The sequence below is a fragment of the Kalmanozyma brasiliensis genome (assembly GCF_000497045.1).
Source record: "Kalmanozyma brasiliensis GHG001 unplaced genomic scaffold PSEUBRA_SCAF3, whole genome shotgun sequence".
In the NCBI taxonomy this organism is placed as follows: Eukaryota; Fungi; Basidiomycota; class Ustilaginomycetes; order Ustilaginales; genus Kalmanozyma; species Kalmanozyma brasiliensis.
In genome coordinates this window covers 1,082,778-1,099,947 of record NW_015961970.1, presented here as the reverse complement: position 1 = coordinate 1,099,947, position 17,170 = coordinate 1,082,778, and the positions used below count along the sequence as shown (strand labels likewise).

The 17,170-nt window shown below is 59.1% G+C and overlaps 5 protein-coding genes across 5 annotated transcripts; 3 read left to right on the top strand and 2 right to left on the bottom strand.

Moving 5' to 3' along the window:
• Positions 1–93: 93 nt before the first annotated feature.
• On the top strand, positions 94–2,355 carry PSEUBRA_004274 (Glycogen synthase; the record flags this gene model as incomplete). Its single annotated transcript, XM_016437846.1, has 1 exon — positions 94–2,355. The coding sequence occupies one exon, from the start codon at positions 94–96 to the stop codon at positions 2,353–2,355; it is 2,262 nt and encodes a 753-aa protein (XP_016291369.1).
• A 553-nt stretch (positions 2,356–2,908) lies between these two features.
• On the top strand, positions 2,909–4,225 carry PSEUBRA_004273 (uncharacterized protein; the record flags this gene model as incomplete). Its single annotated transcript, XM_016437844.1, has 1 exon — positions 2,909–4,225. The coding sequence occupies one exon, from the start codon at positions 2,909–2,911 to the stop codon at positions 4,223–4,225; it is 1,317 nt and encodes a 438-aa protein (XP_016291368.1).
• Positions 4,226–4,320: 95 nt separating this feature from the next.
• Positions 4,321–6,021, bottom strand: PSEUBRA_004272 (Phosphoesterase domain protein; the record flags this gene model as incomplete). Its single annotated transcript, XM_016437833.1, has 1 exon — positions 4,321–6,021. One exon carries the CDS (start codon positions 6,019–6,021, stop codon positions 4,321–4,323), a length of 1,701 nt encoding a protein of 566 aa, XP_016291367.1.
• A 1,314-nt stretch (positions 6,022–7,335) lies between these two features.
• PSEUBRA_004271 (Src homology-3 domain protein) lies at positions 7,336–12,417 on the top strand (the record flags this gene model as incomplete). The annotated part of the gene is made up of 1 exon (XM_059465262.1): positions 7,336–12,417. One exon carries the CDS (start codon positions 7,336–7,338, stop codon positions 12,415–12,417), a length of 5,082 nt encoding a protein of 1,693 aa, XP_059320528.1.
• Positions 12,418–12,811: 394 nt separating this feature from the next.
• Positions 12,812–15,931, bottom strand: PSEUBRA_004270 (RNA-binding protein Lupus La; the record flags this gene model as incomplete). Its single annotated transcript, XM_016437805.2, has 1 exon — positions 12,812–15,931. One exon carries the CDS (start codon positions 15,929–15,931, stop codon positions 12,812–12,814), a length of 3,120 nt encoding a protein of 1,039 aa, XP_016291365.2.
• Between the last annotated feature and the right edge of the window lie 1,239 nt (positions 15,932–17,170).

Genomic DNA, 17,170 nt, shown 5'->3' with positions numbered 1-17,170 from the left:
GGCGCTCTCGAGCTTCAGGCCCTCACCTCCTACGAGACGTCGTAAACGACATCTAGGCATCAACGGACATTCACCACAGCGGACCCGACCACGATGACCTCGCATCAGGCTCCTGCCCCCAAGAGGGATGTCCACAACCCTCTTCTTTTCGAGGCTGCCTGGGAAGTCGCAAACAAGGTCGGTGGTATCTACACTGTTATCAAGACCAAGGCTCCCGTCACCCATCAGGAGTATGGCGAGCGCTACACACTCATCGGCCCTCTCTCCTACAAGACCGCTCCTATGGAGGTCGAGGCGGTAGAGCCCGAAGACCCGTTGCTCAAGCAGACGCTCGACAGCATGCGCGATGCCGGTGTCAAGTTTCTCTACGGACGCTGGCTCATCGAGCGTGCTCCTCGTGTTCTGCTCTTTGACACCTCGAGCATGTACCACCGCATGGACGAGTGGAAGGCGGATCTCTGGAACCTTGCTGGTATCCCTACTCCTGCCAACGACCACGAGACCAACGAGACTCTTGTCTTCGGTTACCTCACCGCATGGTTCCTCGGCGAGTACTCGAGCCGCGAGCGCTCACGTGCCATCATCGCCCACTTCCACGAGTGGCAAGCAGGTCTCGCTATTCCACTTTGCAGGAAGCGCCACATTGACGTCACCACCATCTTCACCACCCACGCTACTCTCCTCGGCCGCTACCTCTGCGCAGGCAGCGTCGACTTCTACAACAACTTGCAATACTTTGACGTCGACCACGAGGCGGGCAAGCGTGGCATCTACCACCGCTACTGTGTCGAGCGCGCCGCGGCTCACTGCGCCGACGTCTTCACTACTGTCAGTCACATCACCGCCTACGAGTCGGAGCACCTTCTCAAGCGCAAGCCCGATGGTGTGCTGCCCAACGGTCTCAACGTCGTCAAGTTCCAAGCCATGCACGAGTTCCAGAACTTGCACCAGATCTCGAAAGCCAAGATCAACGAGTTTGTCAAGGGTCACTTCTACGGCCACTTTGACTTTGACCTGGACAACACGCTCTACTTCTTCACGGCAGGCCGATACGAGTACCGCAACAAGGGCGTTGACATGTTCATCGAGTCGCTCGCACGTCTCAACTACCAGCTGCAGAAGAGCGGTTCCAAGACCACGGTCGTCGCCTTCATCATCATGCCCGCTGCCACGAATTCGTACACCATCGAGGCGCTCAAGGGCCAGGCCGTCACCAAGCAGCTGCGTGACACGGTCGAGCAGATTCAGGCGCGCGTCGGAGAGCGTCTCTTTGACAAGCTGGCGCGCTACCAGGGCGAGCCCAAGGGCGATGTCATCGACCCCGCTACGCTGCTCTCCGATGCCGACAAGATTGCGCTCAAGAAGCGCATCTTTGCCCTCAAGCGCAACTCGCTCCCGCCCGTCGTGACGCACAACATGCAGGACGACAGCGAGGATCCCATCCTGAACCAGATCCGTCGCGTCCAGCTCTTTAACCGTACCAGCGACCGTGTCAAGGTCATCTTCCACCCCGAGTTCCTCAACGCCAACAACCCAATTTTGGGACTTGACTACGAAGAGTTTGTGCGAGGTTGCCACTTGGGTGTCTTCCCTTCGTACTACGAGCCGTGGGGTTACACGCCTGCCGAGTGCACCGTCATGGGTGTCCCCTCGATCACCACCAACCTGTCCGGATTCGGCTGCTTCATGGAGGACACCATCGAACACGGCGAGGACTACGGCATCTACATTGTCGACCGTCGCATGAAGAGCGTCGAGGACTCGGTCAACCAGCTCACCGATCAGATGTTCAGCTTTAGCCAAAAGACGCGTCGTCAGCGTATCAACCAGCGCAACCGCACCGAGCGACTCTCGGAGCTGCTCGACTGGAAGCGTCTCGGTCTCGAGTATGCCAAGGCTCGACAGCTTGCGCTGCGTCGTGCCTACCCAGACTCGTTCCACGAGGACGACACCATCGAGAGCTACTTTGACGACATTCACCACGACGGCAAGATGCCTCCACCGCTGTCGATGCCCGGCTCGCCAAGGGGTGGGTTCGGCGACGGTGCCAGAACACCGGGCGAGTTCGGCACGCTCACCGAAGAGCTGCAGGGCCTGTCGACGTCCGACTACCGAGGTCACCAGCAGTTCTGGAAGAGCATGAGCCAGGCTGGCTCGGACGACGAGGAGGAGGCGTACAGGTTCCCGCTCGTCATCAAGGGTCGTACGCGAGGCACGTCGGTGGGCAGCATGAGCGGTGCTAGCACTCCCGGTCTCGGCGGCGGAAAGTACCTCTCGAGTGCGGATCTCGATCGCGCCGATGCTGCGCTTAGCAGTCACAGCGGTGCGCCCAACGGCAATGGCAACGGTCATTAAACCTGACCGCTTACATAGCTCAACCGCTGCGGTTTGGTAAGAAGGAAGTTGCATCTCGGCAGTCTTTTACGCCACACCACGTCTTCACCTGTTCATAGCCGATTTCCCCCCCGGAGAGTTTCGTCACATCCTCAAAGCCATACCAATCTCATCTCGATTCCGTCTTGTATGTCTCTGTTTCATCGATCGTCCCAATTCATGGATCTGTTCTATCTCGCATGCTTGCTTGCTTTGTCCGTAACTAGAGGCCGAAGACTCTGTGAGAATGCCGATCGTACGTATCGGGGTGCCAAAGCTAAATCGGGAGGCAAAGGTGTGGTCCACGTGATGCAGGCTCGAGTCGGAAGAAAAGGAAGAATTGAGCGTCAGCCAGGCGCAAGGCGCATTTCTTCTTGGATCAGCATTTTTTGGTTCCTCACCATCAACCGAGCTTGTCAACGCTTCAGCAGCATCGCATCACCTTATCAGCGTGCACACCGACCGCTTCGAACCGACTGCAAAGCTCTCGAAGCGATTCCCGGGCTCAGCACATCGATCGATCTCGGGGCTCAAGATGCGGTCGCACAACTTTGCAAGGGCGGTCCTACGGGTCGCTGCGAGGAACGGAAGCGTCTCCCAATCGCCCATTGCTCGCTCGACATCGCTCAATGTCCTCCGACACACATCACTCTCATACCCACCATGCATAGCCACATCCGTTGCTGCAGCACGAGCGTTCAGCACCACGCGCATCGACCTCAAGAAGAAGGTGAAGAAGAACGCCTTTGCTGCGATCGAGGACGACACCGACGCTCTCGATGACGATGCGTTCGCCGTCGAAGAGGATGACCTGTTCGGTAGCGTTTCCGATTCCACCTCTACCTCAGCTACCTCATCGACTTCCTCCTCGTCGTCTTCGAACAGCCAGATGAGTCGGGTGGAATTCACCTCTGCACTGGAACAGTTCACCGCCTCGCTCTCGTACGACCTTCTTGATCGCGGTCACTTCCCGGCACTGCGCACCTGGCGCCGACTGGCACTCCAGGCGTCCACCGCCGAGGATTTTGAGAGCTTGCTCGAGGCGGCGAAATTGTACCGCGAACGTGTGGGGTCGTTGGGCAGCGAGTCCGCACTCCGCTTTGCAGCGCAGGCGGTCAAGTTGCGCCTCCCCGAGCTGGCCGTCGTCGCGTTTGGCGATCGATACACGTATGGGTTGGAGTACGATCTTGGTGCTTTGTGGGTGGTGCAGTCTGGATTGGCGAGAAAACTCGGTAGAGGGAGGGAGGAAGTGTTGGCGAGCGCCCAGATGGATGGCGCCCCCGTAGTCGAGGTGGACCTCCTGGGTGTTCTCGCCGAATCCACTCCGGTCGAAGCGGGAGAAGGTAAAGCAGAAGGTATCAAGCGTAAACACGAGCTGGATATGCCACTGGCTCGAGCCCAGTTGAGCATCATCGATCGCATGACCCTGCTCACTTCCCTCTCCACCACCCTTGCAGGAAAAACACCAGACACCGTGCTCCTCACCTACCTCATCCGCGCCTATGTGGATACATTCCACCTCACGACGCGGAGGAGCGCAACCAACCCCCTGCTGATGAAAGTGCTCGAGAGGTCAGATGGGTTGATTGGACTGCTGACGAGGGTTGCGGATGGTTCCAAGGTTTCAGCGGAAGCGCCGAGAGGTGTGCATCTGGCAGAGAGCCTGCAGAGGAACTTGGTGAGCGTGCTGGGGTACGTTGCTGCGCGTGGACAGGACGGGTTTAAGAAGGACGGGTTGGATCCGGTCAAGACGCTGTATGGGTTCATGGACAGGGTGGATCGAGAGGCGAGTAGCAAGTTGGTCTGGCGCGTGGAGCCGCTGCTCCAGAGCCAGGGGTCGGTGTCGCTCTAGACTGGGTTGGGATGAACATTCACACATCAACACACAAACAGGCACGACGATGGGAGTGTGACGATGAGAAAGAGATGTGATTGTGAAGAGTGTGTTTAGCCAGTGCCTTCCTTCCACCGAGCATGCAGCTCATCTTCGTCATCCGACAATCGCAATACCTCCTCGCTCTGATCATCTCCTCCTGCTGCCGGTGCCTCGTCTCCGTCATCGAGATCGTCCATATCGATAGCGAGCGCGTTTGGATCAGCCACGTCCTCCTGGGCGCCTCCTTCTGCTGTAGCTACTGGCGGCGCCCGAGCGTGTGGCGGCACATACACCTGAGCTGCTGGCGCAAACCCGCTCGGTCTCGGATTGATCTTGTTTTCGATCCCCACAAACGCACAGAACGCCTCGGTTTGCGGATTGGTATACCACGCCGGGGGGCCGGTGTTCAATCCGCCTGGCTCGAAGGGCGCCGGTGCGGTGCGGACGAATTGTTGGATGCGATGAATGTCCAATGAGTCCCCTTGCTCCTCTGCTGACCCGGTGGAGGCGAGTCCATCGCGATCGTCCTGTTTCCGCTTGCCACTGCGGGGAGACGACAGGATGTGTTGCTCGATCCAGCGCTCCTCCGCCTCCACCTGCGCCTGGAATGCGGGCGACAAAGGGTCAGGAAGCGACGGCTGGCGGTATTGGGTGGAGAAGTGGGCGTGGGTCGCACGTGTGATGGCCAACCACCGTTTGGAGTAGCGGAACGTGGGCGGAATGCGCTGTGTGTAGTTGAGCGCGGATTTGCGTGCTTCCAAGTCAGAATCGTGTGGTGAGGGGTGGTCGATGATTTGGAGGAAGGGAGAGTGCGAGAGACATTTGTGGAGCGCGAGGAAGCGGGTGACGGGAGCCGAGGACGACGTTGGGCTGACCGGACGGTTGCTGGATGAGGGTCGCGATTCTGCGGTGTTGGCTTCCGCTGCCAGGGGATTGCCGAGGGTAGCCGTGGCTTGGGCATCGTCGTCGTCCGAGTCGAGGCTGATATCCAGCGCTTCTGGGTTCGCGTTGCTTGCCAAAGCAGTGGCTTGATCCGCTTTGCCGTTTGCTGTGGAGTCGTGCGTGTAGATCGCCGCGAAACGTACATGAAGATGCGCCGAGAACCAAAACGATGGCTTCAGCAACTGGAGCAATTCCATGGCCGGCGGGGAACCGAGCGTGCTCGCCTCGATCTCGTCCTTGAAATATGGCTTCTTCTGTATCAACCACTTTGTATCTCCCCATTGTTCGATGGTATTTGGCCAATCATGCGACATAGCAATGTCAACTTGTGACCCCGCCATTGCCTTGAGACGCATCACATCGAACTCCCTGGTATGGTAGCTGCTCCTCACGGTCCCTGCGTCGTAGGGCAGCCTTTCAAATCTACCCTTGTTGTAATCGTTCTGCTTCCATATCCCCGATATCCCACTCACCACCAGTCCACCGAGCTCGACCACCCCTGCAGCGCCGAGGAAGTAAATGTTAGGCGCAAGCCATCCACCGTGGTACAGCTCGTGCATGTAGTTGCTCGCCTCATGATTGCCGCCGATGACAAGCGTTAGGACGGGCGCCACCTTCTCGCCCGAGTAGTAGGAGTGGAAGTCGCCCAGCTGAAGGTACTTCTGGGGTACGGCAAGAGCGTGCAGGTCGGAATGGTTGCGAATCGCTTGAAAATCGCCGCAGAGGAGGAGGGCGTCGATGGGAAGAGACTGCTCGCGCTCGATACGAAGGAGCGAGGCGTGGATGGCGTCGAGCTCGCCGTGACTACAGCCTTGGATGGCGAGCCGCATGGCGCACGGGTTCGGCGGTAGAGACGGTGGAAGCGGAGGCCGGGTGCTTCGGAACGAGATGGTTGAGGGGAAGTGTGAAGGTCCGACAGGATGGTGTGTGCGCTTGGAAGAACGTTGGACCCTTGACGGTGCAGCTGGAAGAAATTTTCATCGCCGATCTGCTCCGGGGAAAAACGATTCCAGCTTGTTAAGTCGAGGATCTCAAAGTTTGCCTCTTCGTGGGGGCGTCGCAAGTCGACCGTCCTTTGAGCGTGAGACTCTGGACATGGTTCGAGATTCAAGCGCTCGGATCTTGGCTCGGAGTCAATCCTGGGAGTAACAGATCTGCATCAGGGGACGACGATCAGACAGTGTATTGTCTTGCCATGAAGCGGCATGCCACATGTCATGGCCTCGGTCCTAGAGATGAGCAGCGAGAAGGCCGAGCTTGACAGGAAAAGCAAGCTGTGCAATGATGGTCTGCTAGCCGAAGGGTGGGCGTGGCCGAAGCCTTGGTGCTGCTGGCCTTGAACCTTGTTGAGCGCTTTCTGCGCTGTCATATCGCGCGGGCGTGACAGGCAAGAAGGGCTGAGCGCGTCGCATCTCGCAGTCTCAGCCCTGCTGTTTTTCATTTGGAAGCGCTCTGCTGCTGTGTTTTTTTTCTGGTCGAAATTAGGAGAGGCTGCAGGCTGCAGGCTGTGAGTGAGAGACAAGACTCGCTGGCCCATTTTTGAGAGAGCAAGCAGGCTCGGAGTGAGGCGTGTCTGTCTGTCTCACCAGCTGTCAGGCCGTGTTTCGCGCTTGCATTTGGCTTTGCCTCGCTCGGCTGCACCTCAGTCGCTCTCACACGGTCAGACACACACACACACGCTCACGCTCACTCTCTCGCTCGCCCGTAGCCGACACATTCTAAGACCACCTAAACCAAGCTTGGTCCCGCTTTCGCTGCTCCTTCTTCATACTTCATGCCCACTGCAGCTTCGGCTTGACGGTCTACAGCAGCAAGCTTCGAACAAGCTGCGTCACTAAACGCTTCCCGTGTTCGTCCATCCAAACGTTTAGGCATCCCTAGGTCCATCTTGCAAATCACCGCCCCCAGCTCACTCACACGAACCACAACATCAGCGCCGGCGCTTCTCTGGCAGCCCAACAGCATCGTCTACGCAGCCCAATCTCTTCAGCAAAGCTCCCATGACACCGACTCACGCTTAGTCTTGTATCGACAAGTGAATTCCATCGGCCCTCGTAGCGCCTGCAGTCGTGCTTGTCCAAGCCCGAATCCCTTTCATAGGCTTGAAGCCCTTAGCACTCCATCAACCGGCGCCAATCACAACCATGGCGCAGGTCAAGCCCGCCTTGACACTCGATGTCAGCCTCGGCTCCTCCAACCTCAACGGCATCGGCGGTTCTGGTACCAGCTCTACCCCACGCGCCCACCAGAATGCCGTCAACAACAAGATCCAGAACCAGATCCATGCATCCACCTTTGGCCCACAATCCGACTACCAGACCAACGCCGACCACGCTTACGCTCATGACGACTTTGACCAGCAGCCTGACAACGGCGGCTTCAGCAGCGACGACGACGCTCAGGACGGCTATGCTGCAGCAACAAGCAGGTTGAAAGCTGGCAGCTCCAGCGCCGGTGCCAAGGCTACCCGTGATGGTGCGCACCCAGCCACACAAGCTCAATACCAACAACAGCAACACTCTAACCGGATATCAGACGGTGCCGAGTACGATCAATACGACGGTGCTGATGAGTACGGTCACGACGAGTATGCTCAGGGTGGGCATTACCAACACCACCAAATGGGTGATGGCATGCACGACGAGATGATCTACGAGGACGAAGAGGAGGGCGACGAGATCGAAGATGACGAGTCCGACCTTAGCTCCAGTCCTTCTATCCCGGATGAAAATATCGACTTTGACTTGGTCTACGCCTTGCACAACTTTGTCGCCACCGTAGAAGGCCAGGCCACCGTTCACAAAGGCAACAGCCTCACCTTGCTCGACGACAGCAACAGCTACTGGTGGCTCGTCCGTGTCCTTCGCACACAAGAAGTGGGCTACATCCCCGCAGAGAACATCGAAACGCCCTTCGAGCGACTCGCCCGTCTCAACAAGCACAGAAACGTCGACCTCACCTCGGCCACCGACGACGACCACATCCAAGTCCCAGAGAGGATCTTTACCAGCCATCTTGTCAAAGCGAGGAATGCCTCGGGAACGGCTGGCCTCTCTCTCCACTCGGGCAAGCTCTCCGCTCTGTCAAGACGTGCGCAAGGGGCTCCAGCGCCTCTCACCAAGGACCAGAAGCGCAACAAGCGAGGCGTCGTCTTTGGTCCCTCGACCTACCTCGAGCACAGCGGCGACGAGTACTCGGACTACGACGAAGACGGAGAAGAGCACGAGCTCGAGTACGAAGAGGATCCCGACGGAATCTACGACGAAGACGAGGAGCAGGACGAAGACCAGGACGAGGACGGCGAATACGAGGAGGACCCGTCTCAACACAACAAGGCCATCGGCTTTGACAAGATGGAACCAGATGATGGCATGGAGTGGGATGGACAGGAGGCGGAGCGCGTCCAGCAACAGCACCAGGATGCCATGCGCGCCAACGCCAACGCCACCCAGGAACCACCATCTCGATCGTCGATCCAGCAACAGGCCACCGAAGCTGCGCAACAGCTCGTTTCGCATCCTTATGCGCAACAGTCCGCTCGCAGCGCTGCAGGTCCGTCTCAAGGTCCGACTGCACAACTTCAACGGGCGAGCGGCGCGCCGACAACGGAGCAGCCTCCATCTCAGCACCAGCAGCAGCAGCAGCAGCTTGCGCCCCAGGAGCCAACGACGAATGGCAGTGGGCCATCCTCGACGTCCTCGCAACAGGCCAAGTACGGCGCTCTGGGATCGGGTCACGTTCCTGGCGAGCACATCCGCACCACCTCCGCCGAACGCTCCATCTCGAGCATCAACTCGAGTGGCTCCCTCGCGTACGATGCTGCTGGCCTTCCTACCTCAACCGGCATGGGAAGGAACAGCTTGTCCAGCAGTGGAGGGTTCCTGCCTTCGCAAATTCAACGCGAGCGCGCCAACAGCGATGCTAGCGCCAGTTCGACCGTCATTGCCGGCGACTCTGCTTCCTCGTCCGACAGAGACAAGCGAAAGAGCAACCGCACTAGCAAGGGCAGTGACAGCTACGATGCGAACGAAGAGAAAGCTGGCAAGAAGCGTTCCGGCGTTTTCAGCCTCTTCTCTAGGAAGGACAAAAAGGATCGCAAGAGCGGCACTTTCGAGGATCGAGAGGGCATGGGCGGCATCAGCTCCGAAGACGGCTTTGTCCCGAGTGCGCGTGGACACGGCAATCCGGCTGTTACCGTCAATCCTGCCGTTCAGGCCGCAAATGCCAACTTGCAGCCTGGTCAGAGCATCGGCATGGGCCGCGCTGTGCAAGAGCGTGATCGGGCAACGCAAGAAGCCTTTCAGAAACAGTATCTGTCTCCGCAGAGCAACAGCTTCGACTCTTCCCAGGTCACACCTCTCGCAAGCCCTCGACTGCAGCAACGACCCGGCTCGCTGGTCGGACCCTCCGGTTCTACGCCGATGCTCAGCGTTCTTCGTGTGTTCGCAGGCGAAGGTGTCGACTCGGACTCAACCTTCAAGACGGTCCTGCTCAACGAAAGCACGCGATCCATCGACTTGCAACGCCAGGTGTTGCAGCGTTTTGGTGTCGATCTGCACGACATGAACAAGTATGTCTTGACCATCAAGCGTCTCGAAGGGGACGAGCGACCTCTCGACGAAGATGAGCATCCACTGCAGCTCTTCAACACGCTCACCGAGATCCTGCAGCAGGGGCAGGTCACCGTGCCTAGCGTCAAGCGATCCAGCGTCGGCTCGATTTCGTCCATCTCGTCCAACCTCAGCACGCATCCCGCCATCGCTCGGCTCGGCAACGACTTCAGCGACGATCACGCAGTCAAGTTCTACATCAGCAGGCGAGATCGACTGCAGGGCTACGTCGACCTCAACGGAAGCCACACCGCAGACGAGTCGGGCCGCTCTGGCAACGTGTCGGATCTTTCCGTTTCGCAAGACAACAGCAACCTCACTTCGTTGAGCATGATCGGCGAGGACGCTGCTCGCAGCAGTCACTCTTCCGTGTCAGGCGAGACGAACGAGACGGTGCAGAGTCCCACGGCCCGATTCGCTTTGCGGCTGATCATCTACTCATCGGATCTTCCGGACGGCATCGTGTTCGATCCTCAGTCGAACGCACTCGTACCTGCAGCGACTCTGCGGGAGCGACTGTCGCGTCGTCCAGAAGGCACAGCAGAGCCAACCCCTCAGCACCGCTTCCGCGAGAAGATCCTCACCTTCCCACGAAACACGACGGTGGCGGAGGTGGTCGAGGAAGGTCTCGATCGATTCGGTATCGCGGAAGGTGTGGTCGAGGGCGGTGACGATGTCGAAGATCGACCTTCACGGCGCAAGAGCAGGCTCCACGTCAAGTACGGACTTGCTGTGCAGGCAGCCGATGGTGAGCGCGCCTTGGCGGCGACGAGCAAGGTACTGGAAGCGTACCCTGCACCGCCTGCCTTCAAGCTGGGAATTGGCAACCGGAGGTCGGTGGATGGCAAGCGACGCAGCATCGATGCCGCGGCTCTGCTGGGTGCCTCGGACGATATTGGCATCCACGATCCCGTCTTTGTCTTGCGCCAGATCACCCACGCTCACCCGGGACCAAAAGCACGCCAACAGTTGGGCCATACGGTTGGCGCAAGAGCGCACAGCCCGACGGACAATGCGCTCGCCGCGGTGCAAGACACGAGACAGACGCAAGCGCAGGCTACCAGCCCTCGACTGGAAGGCTCCAGAGATGCAAAGCCGAGCCAAGGCAGGACGCCGCAAGAAATCATCGCAGCGCAGCGGGCGGCGGCGGCAGAACGCAACGCTGCCGTGCTGGGCGCACAACGCAACGCCCAGCAGGGTGTCGATGTGGTGTTGTCCAACCAGGCTCGCATCCGATCGACCAAGCTGGGTCCCTCCAACAAGTTCCGCTACTCGTATGTTCCCGTTGACGGTCAAGAGCGCGACATCAGCTCAATCGTGGAGGATGTGATGAAGGACGAGATGCAATCCTCGAACGACACTCAGGCCAGCTCGTACGGCGACCGAGGTCTCAGTCCCAGAGACGCACGACCGGCCTTTGGCACCAAGAGGAGCATGCAGAGCGATTTCACTTCCACCGACGACTACGCTTCGGCTCGCAGCTCTCCGCTTAGTGTAGACGATGCCAATCGAATGGCACAATCGCCGATCTCGGAGTACGAGGGCAACGTCACGCCGCTGCAGAGGACAACGGGAGGTGGCGAAGCAGACGGCGATCTGCTGGACACGCTTCTGCGCAGCAAGGCGCCATCGAACACGAATGCTGAGGAGAGGATCAGCGAGAGGATCAACGCCGTGTTGGATCGAGTGGAGATGCCCGCCTCGTCATTGTCGTCGGCGGCGGCGATGCAGAAGAGCGGGTCTGCTGCTTCGTCCACGCGAGCTTTGACTCCCACTGTGGCACAGTCTACATCAGCAGACGCGCAGACAAGTCAGCAGCAGAAGACGTCACCGGCCACAGTCGCAGCAGGTGTGGCCGCAGCCGCAGCGGGCGCAGCAATTGTGGGAACAGGAGCAGGCGTGGTCGCAGCTGCAGTAGGCGCAGTAGCAGCGGCAGCGGCAGTGCATCAGAAGCAGCCCTCGACAGGGTCCGAGCTGTCCAACTCTCGCGACACTTCGAGCCCGCTGACTGTCGGCACCAGCTCTGCGGGCACGAACGCGACCAACACGACGCAGTTGACGCCCATGTCGACGCTGATCCCGACCGTACCAGCACCGCGTCAGCCGGTGAACACAGCGATGCTGCGAACGACAAGCGCCCTGAGCGCCGCCAGCGCAGGCGGTCGCGACGGCTCACGCTCCATCACGCCGTCGGCCTACCCCTCGGTAGCCGCCCTCTCGTTCGGCGCGGACGACGCGTCGCTCTCGCACCTCTACACGATCGTCGATGCAGCAGCACGTCGCGATCCCCGCCGCAAACTCCTCACGCACGCCAGCATGAGCTCCATCTCCTCAGCCCCCAGCCCGATTCTCAACAGCGCCGCGCTCTTCTCTGCGGGTTCCGGCTCCGCAGGCAGCAGGCCCGGAAGCAAACTCTCCCACGCCGCATCAAGATCGCTTTTGCTAGAGGACGACAAGGACTCGTTCAAACCCGAACCAGGCAATTTGTTCGCACCCAATATGCCGTTCGTCGAGGATCGCAAGTTGAGAGAGGCGTACAGCGGGATTAATCGGCAGTTGGGAGATATTGATGATTCGTTGGACAGTTTGCTGGCTGATGTCATTAGGATCTTTTAGCGTCGATCGCACCAAGGAGCGGATGTAATGGAACACGATCATGAACAGGTGGTTGATGCCGTGGTGTGTGCGCGTGCAGAAGGGTTCGTGAGCGCGAATCGCTGTGTGATCCGAGCGACGATGAGCAGGTGGCACGCCGCCGGCGCTGAGCGAGCGACTTGGTTGGCTGCAGTCGCGCTCGGACGCCACGGTGCATCGTGATCGGACAGCCGCATGCTGGATTCAAGTGAGGGTCTGCACAGCCTCGTGTGCAAATGACCGTGACAGTCCGACGAGACGACCCTCGCTCCATGGCAAGCTCTTGTGATGGCAAAAAGCGAGTGACAGTCGTGATTAAGCGGTCTTACGAAACATGCTTTTGTGGAACGAATCTGATGCTATGATGTGAAAGTAATCACGCCTCGAGTGCGCCTCCGAACCCAGAGGCAGCTACGACGCCCAATGCCTCCTCCTCGTCCTCCCCCTCGACCTTCTCGCCATCCTTCTCGGCCTTGTCACCATTGGGTCTACCGTTCACCTCACTTTCGACCATCTCGGCGGCAGGCAGAACATACATCTCCCATCCAAACCGCCTCCTCACCCGCCACCCGTCCACATCCAACACCGCACTGTACAACAATGCGTCCTTGACCGTCTGCACATCCTCCGTCATCGCCTGAACACGCTTGAACCCCGCGAGCACACCCATATCCACCCACCCCTGCGCATCCATCTTGCCGCGCAGGAAGAAGTCGCCCTGCAGATTGTGCTGTGAAAAGTAGAATTCGATCTGCGTGAGCAGCGGACCGAGCGGGGCGGGCGGGAGGGGCGCGCCCGTTTGCTGCGTCGTATCGAACAGGTACGGGATGGGACGGCTGAAGGGCGTGGTGTAGGGGAGCCAGGTGGTGGACGAATTGGCGTGCATCGGGGTCGCCGCGCCAGAGGGACCGTAGAAGATGGGTGGTGGTTGCACGATGTCTGTGTGAGAAGGGGCTGTGTGGTTGGGGTGGACGTTGGGGGAGGAGACGAAGGAGCCTCGCGGAGAGCCTCGGTTGGTGATCGGTGTGCCTGTTCCCGAAGACGCGCCGCTTCTGGAAGGTACAACACCGTTGGGTCGCGAGATGCCGTTAGGCAGGGGCCGAAGATGCGTGCGCGCCTGCTGGGACTGCTTGGTCGCGGATGCATCGCGTGCAGACGCCGACGCTGGTGTCGAGGTCGTCTGCTTCTCTTCGGTGCCGGCAGATGCAGACTCGGTTGCAGAGGAGCTGCTCTGCTTGGGATGCGCGCTCTGGCCCTGCGAAGTGGCGACTTTCGATTCGGTCACGACGGTGGCTGCGCTCGACATCTCGGGTCCAGCATTTGCCTCAGATGGTACTGCTGCACCCACCTTTTGGTCCTGCGACGTAGGCTGAGCCGGCGACTCCTTCTTGCCACGTGTTTCGGACGCCTTCACGCCTGTAGAGGCCTGATTGACGCCGTCCTTTGCCTGTGAAGACTTGTCTTTCGCCTTGTTGGCAGCGTCCTTCTTCGCACTCTGACCACTTTGTTGCGACTGTCCAGCGCCTTTGTTCCCTTCCTTGCGCTGCTGTTGCTGCTTGTTGGTGCCTTTGCCCTGCTTGGCATCTTGGGCGGGACGGGCCCCCTTTGCACCAGGTGCGTTGTGTGAAGCGTGCGTGATCTCTGGCAAGATCGGAACCCACTGCTGCTTTCCTTTCTTGGCTCCACCAGCGGTTGCTCCTGCCTGCTGTGGGTTTGCGCCAGGGGCAAGTCGGACTTGCAGCTCGTCGAGCGTCTCTTTGAGGCTCTTTTGAGTCCCAGGCTGCGTTTGAGCGTCGTGATCACTGGAACCAACGCTTGCTCTCGGCTTTTCGCCTGTTTTCTTGCCGGCGTCCAAGGGACTCGGCCAGTTGTTGACATCCTCGAACGATGGCACGGTCGTGGCTGCCGCCTTATGTTGTTGTGTGCCTGCTCCTTTGGCGTTCTTGCCAGCTGGAGGCTTGGACTGCGTCTGCTTCTTGCTAGGAACAGCATCGCTGTTGGCGTTCTGAGAGCCGCTTTTGGCGGCAGAGGCCTTTTCTTTCCCTGTTGCCGCAGCAATGCCGTCTTCGCCGCTGGTACTGTGGATCCCATTGACTTTGACCGAGGCAGGTGGCGACCCTGCCTGGACTGATGCGCCGTCTGCGGAACTTGAGTTTTTCGTTGCATCACCACTGGAAATCGCAGCGGATGCTTCATCCTTGCTAGCATCCTGATGGCTCGCCTGTTGATCGTGCTGCGTCTGCTGCTGCGACTTGCTCCAGACATTTTTTCCTGCGCCCCAGGCGGCGGCCACGGCACGCTCTGCTTTCTTGGCAGCCTGCTTCTCGGCTTCGTCGTCGGTCTGTGCTGCCGAGCCATTGGTACCAAAGCCGCCAAACTTGGGCATGTTTTGTCCGCCGTTCAGAAGATGGATCCTTGCTAGCCAAGCATCGTCGTCCTCGGTCTGAGCGCCCTGAGCGCCGCCTCCATGTTTGAGTACTTCCTCGATAGCTGAAGCAACGGTGGCCGGGCTTGTTGGGGCATCGTCATGCGGGACGGATGGCGTCGCAGCAGTATGAAGTGACAGAGCGGAAGAGGGCGGCACCTGTGCTGCTGCTGTCTGAGCGGCGGCGGGGGCTTTTGCTGCTTGGTCTGGCTGTTTCAATGCCCTGTCAGCAGAAGGCACCTGGGTTGTCTGGTCGAGTTCGCTTTGCCGCGCCCTTCTTCTCGATCCAGCCGCCTCTCTTGCTTGACCGGTGGCATCCTCTTGCAGTGTGGTGCCTGTAGCACGACCTTGTCCAGCAGTAGTGTCAGCCTTGTCTGTCGACGATGCGGCGCTGTTGGCGTTTGACGTCTGCGGTGCAGCGCCCACTTCGTCAGTCATTGACGTCGCTATTGGCACAGCTTTGGAATGGCGACTTGTGGACGTGTCTGGTTGCTTATTGGATTTGCGTTCGGATTGACTCGAAGAGGTAGAGCCCTTCGAGTGTCGCTCGTTGGCCTTTCTTGGTCCATTCGCTGTCTGCTTGGGTTTGTTGGCAGCAGCGCCGGCGCTTGACGACGCTTGTGGTGCTGTCGCTGGAGATGACTTGCTTTGCTGAGGGAGAGAGGCTTGGCGCTCTCGCTCCTTTTCGGCTTCGCGCTCGGCGAGCTGCTTGCGACGGGCCTCCCAAACATTGACGGTGGATCCGCCGCTGGGCTGAGGTGTGGCGGTAACTTCGCCGCCAGAGGGAGAGTCGGCCTTGTTCTCAGAAGGAACAGCAGACAGTCTCGGAGCGCTGCCAGACGCGGCGCTGGCACTTGCGGAGGACGCAGAAGAGAGCGTCCTCAACGGAGCAGTAGGATGGGCTAAGGAAGCAGTCGAAAGACTGGCTTTGGCAACCTCGCGGGGAGCGTCGCGGTTGGTAATCGGTGCGGAAGAGTCGTGCTTGGCTGGCGCGTTCGACTTGGAAGCTTGACGTAGTCGGTCGGCATAGGACTGCTGCGCCTTGCCCGTGGCGGAAGACCAGGCAGACATGATGGGCGGGGAGCGATGAGCCAATCAAGTAGTAATCGCCCCGCTCTTCCAGGATCAGTCTGAGAAACGTCCTCAGACCAAAAAGCTCTGTGGATCGTGAGAGACTGGACAAGGCCCGGCAACGACGCAGGGATTGCTATGTTCGAGAACGTGTGGCGCTTGAAGGCATGTGGACTATCGTCTCCGTTCTGATACCCAGTGGGACGAATCGAGCGAACGTCGGGTCTGTTGTGGAAATACGAGGCGATGCTGCGTATATGCAGTGACTGGAATATCAAGCAGAAGCGAATAGAGATGCTTAGTTCGCAAAAGTGTCACGGAAGCCGTATCTTGCTGATGCTAATGAGGGAGCGAAAGAAGCAATGCTGAGGTCCAACGATGCGAAAGAAGAATGCGGTGACCGGAGTGGGGACTGGTTGGAGTGGGCTGAAAGACTCCGCAAGCTGATTGAACCCGACCGGGGTGGGGTGACAGTTGTTGCAAAGAGAGCTGCCAAGGTGATGGTGGGGAAGAATGCAATGAGGTCCAAAGGGGCTGCGGGCGTGCGTGTGTGTGTGGGAGAGTGTTGGTCAGTTGCTTGAGTTGGCCTTGTGATGAAAGTTGGGTGCTCTTGAGGAGGCTGAGCAATGCGCAAAAGGTGCGTGAGTGTGTGACTTTGGCTTGATCAATGACTAAGGCGCAACGCAACCAGGAAGGCGCTTCCTCCTTTGTCCTCGCGAGCAAGCGAAGGACTCAGCCAACGGCCGACACGCCAAATCCAAGCCAGAAGCCAGAAAAAGAAAGCTTCCACAGCTCCTCAGCTGGACGAAGCTTTACCGAAATCCGAGATGACGCTTCCATGCGGCCTTTTTGACGCCGATTTGTTAGAGTGGGGCTGCTCAGAAGCCAGCCACATCTGCGAACGAACAACTCTGGACCATGTTGGTAGTGTGGCCTCGCTCCCACGCCTCTGCGGCTGAATGAAGCTGCAATCCATGATCTCGTGCTAGAGAATCTGTGTCCAAATGGAATCAGCTCGTGGCATGAGCTGGAGGGGCCCCCCTTGCGCGGCCGGCCTCGATGGTCCCTCAATTTGTTCAGTCTGGGAAAAGGCCCCTTCGAACCTTGATTCCAGGACCAAGCAACGATCCGACGGGTGCCACCAGGGCCATGCCGATGCCTCTGAAGCACGAGCCTCGACGTCGCATGCCGAATTGGAACTTCGAAGGCCGCCTGAAAGCAAAAGCTTGCCGGCAAGGA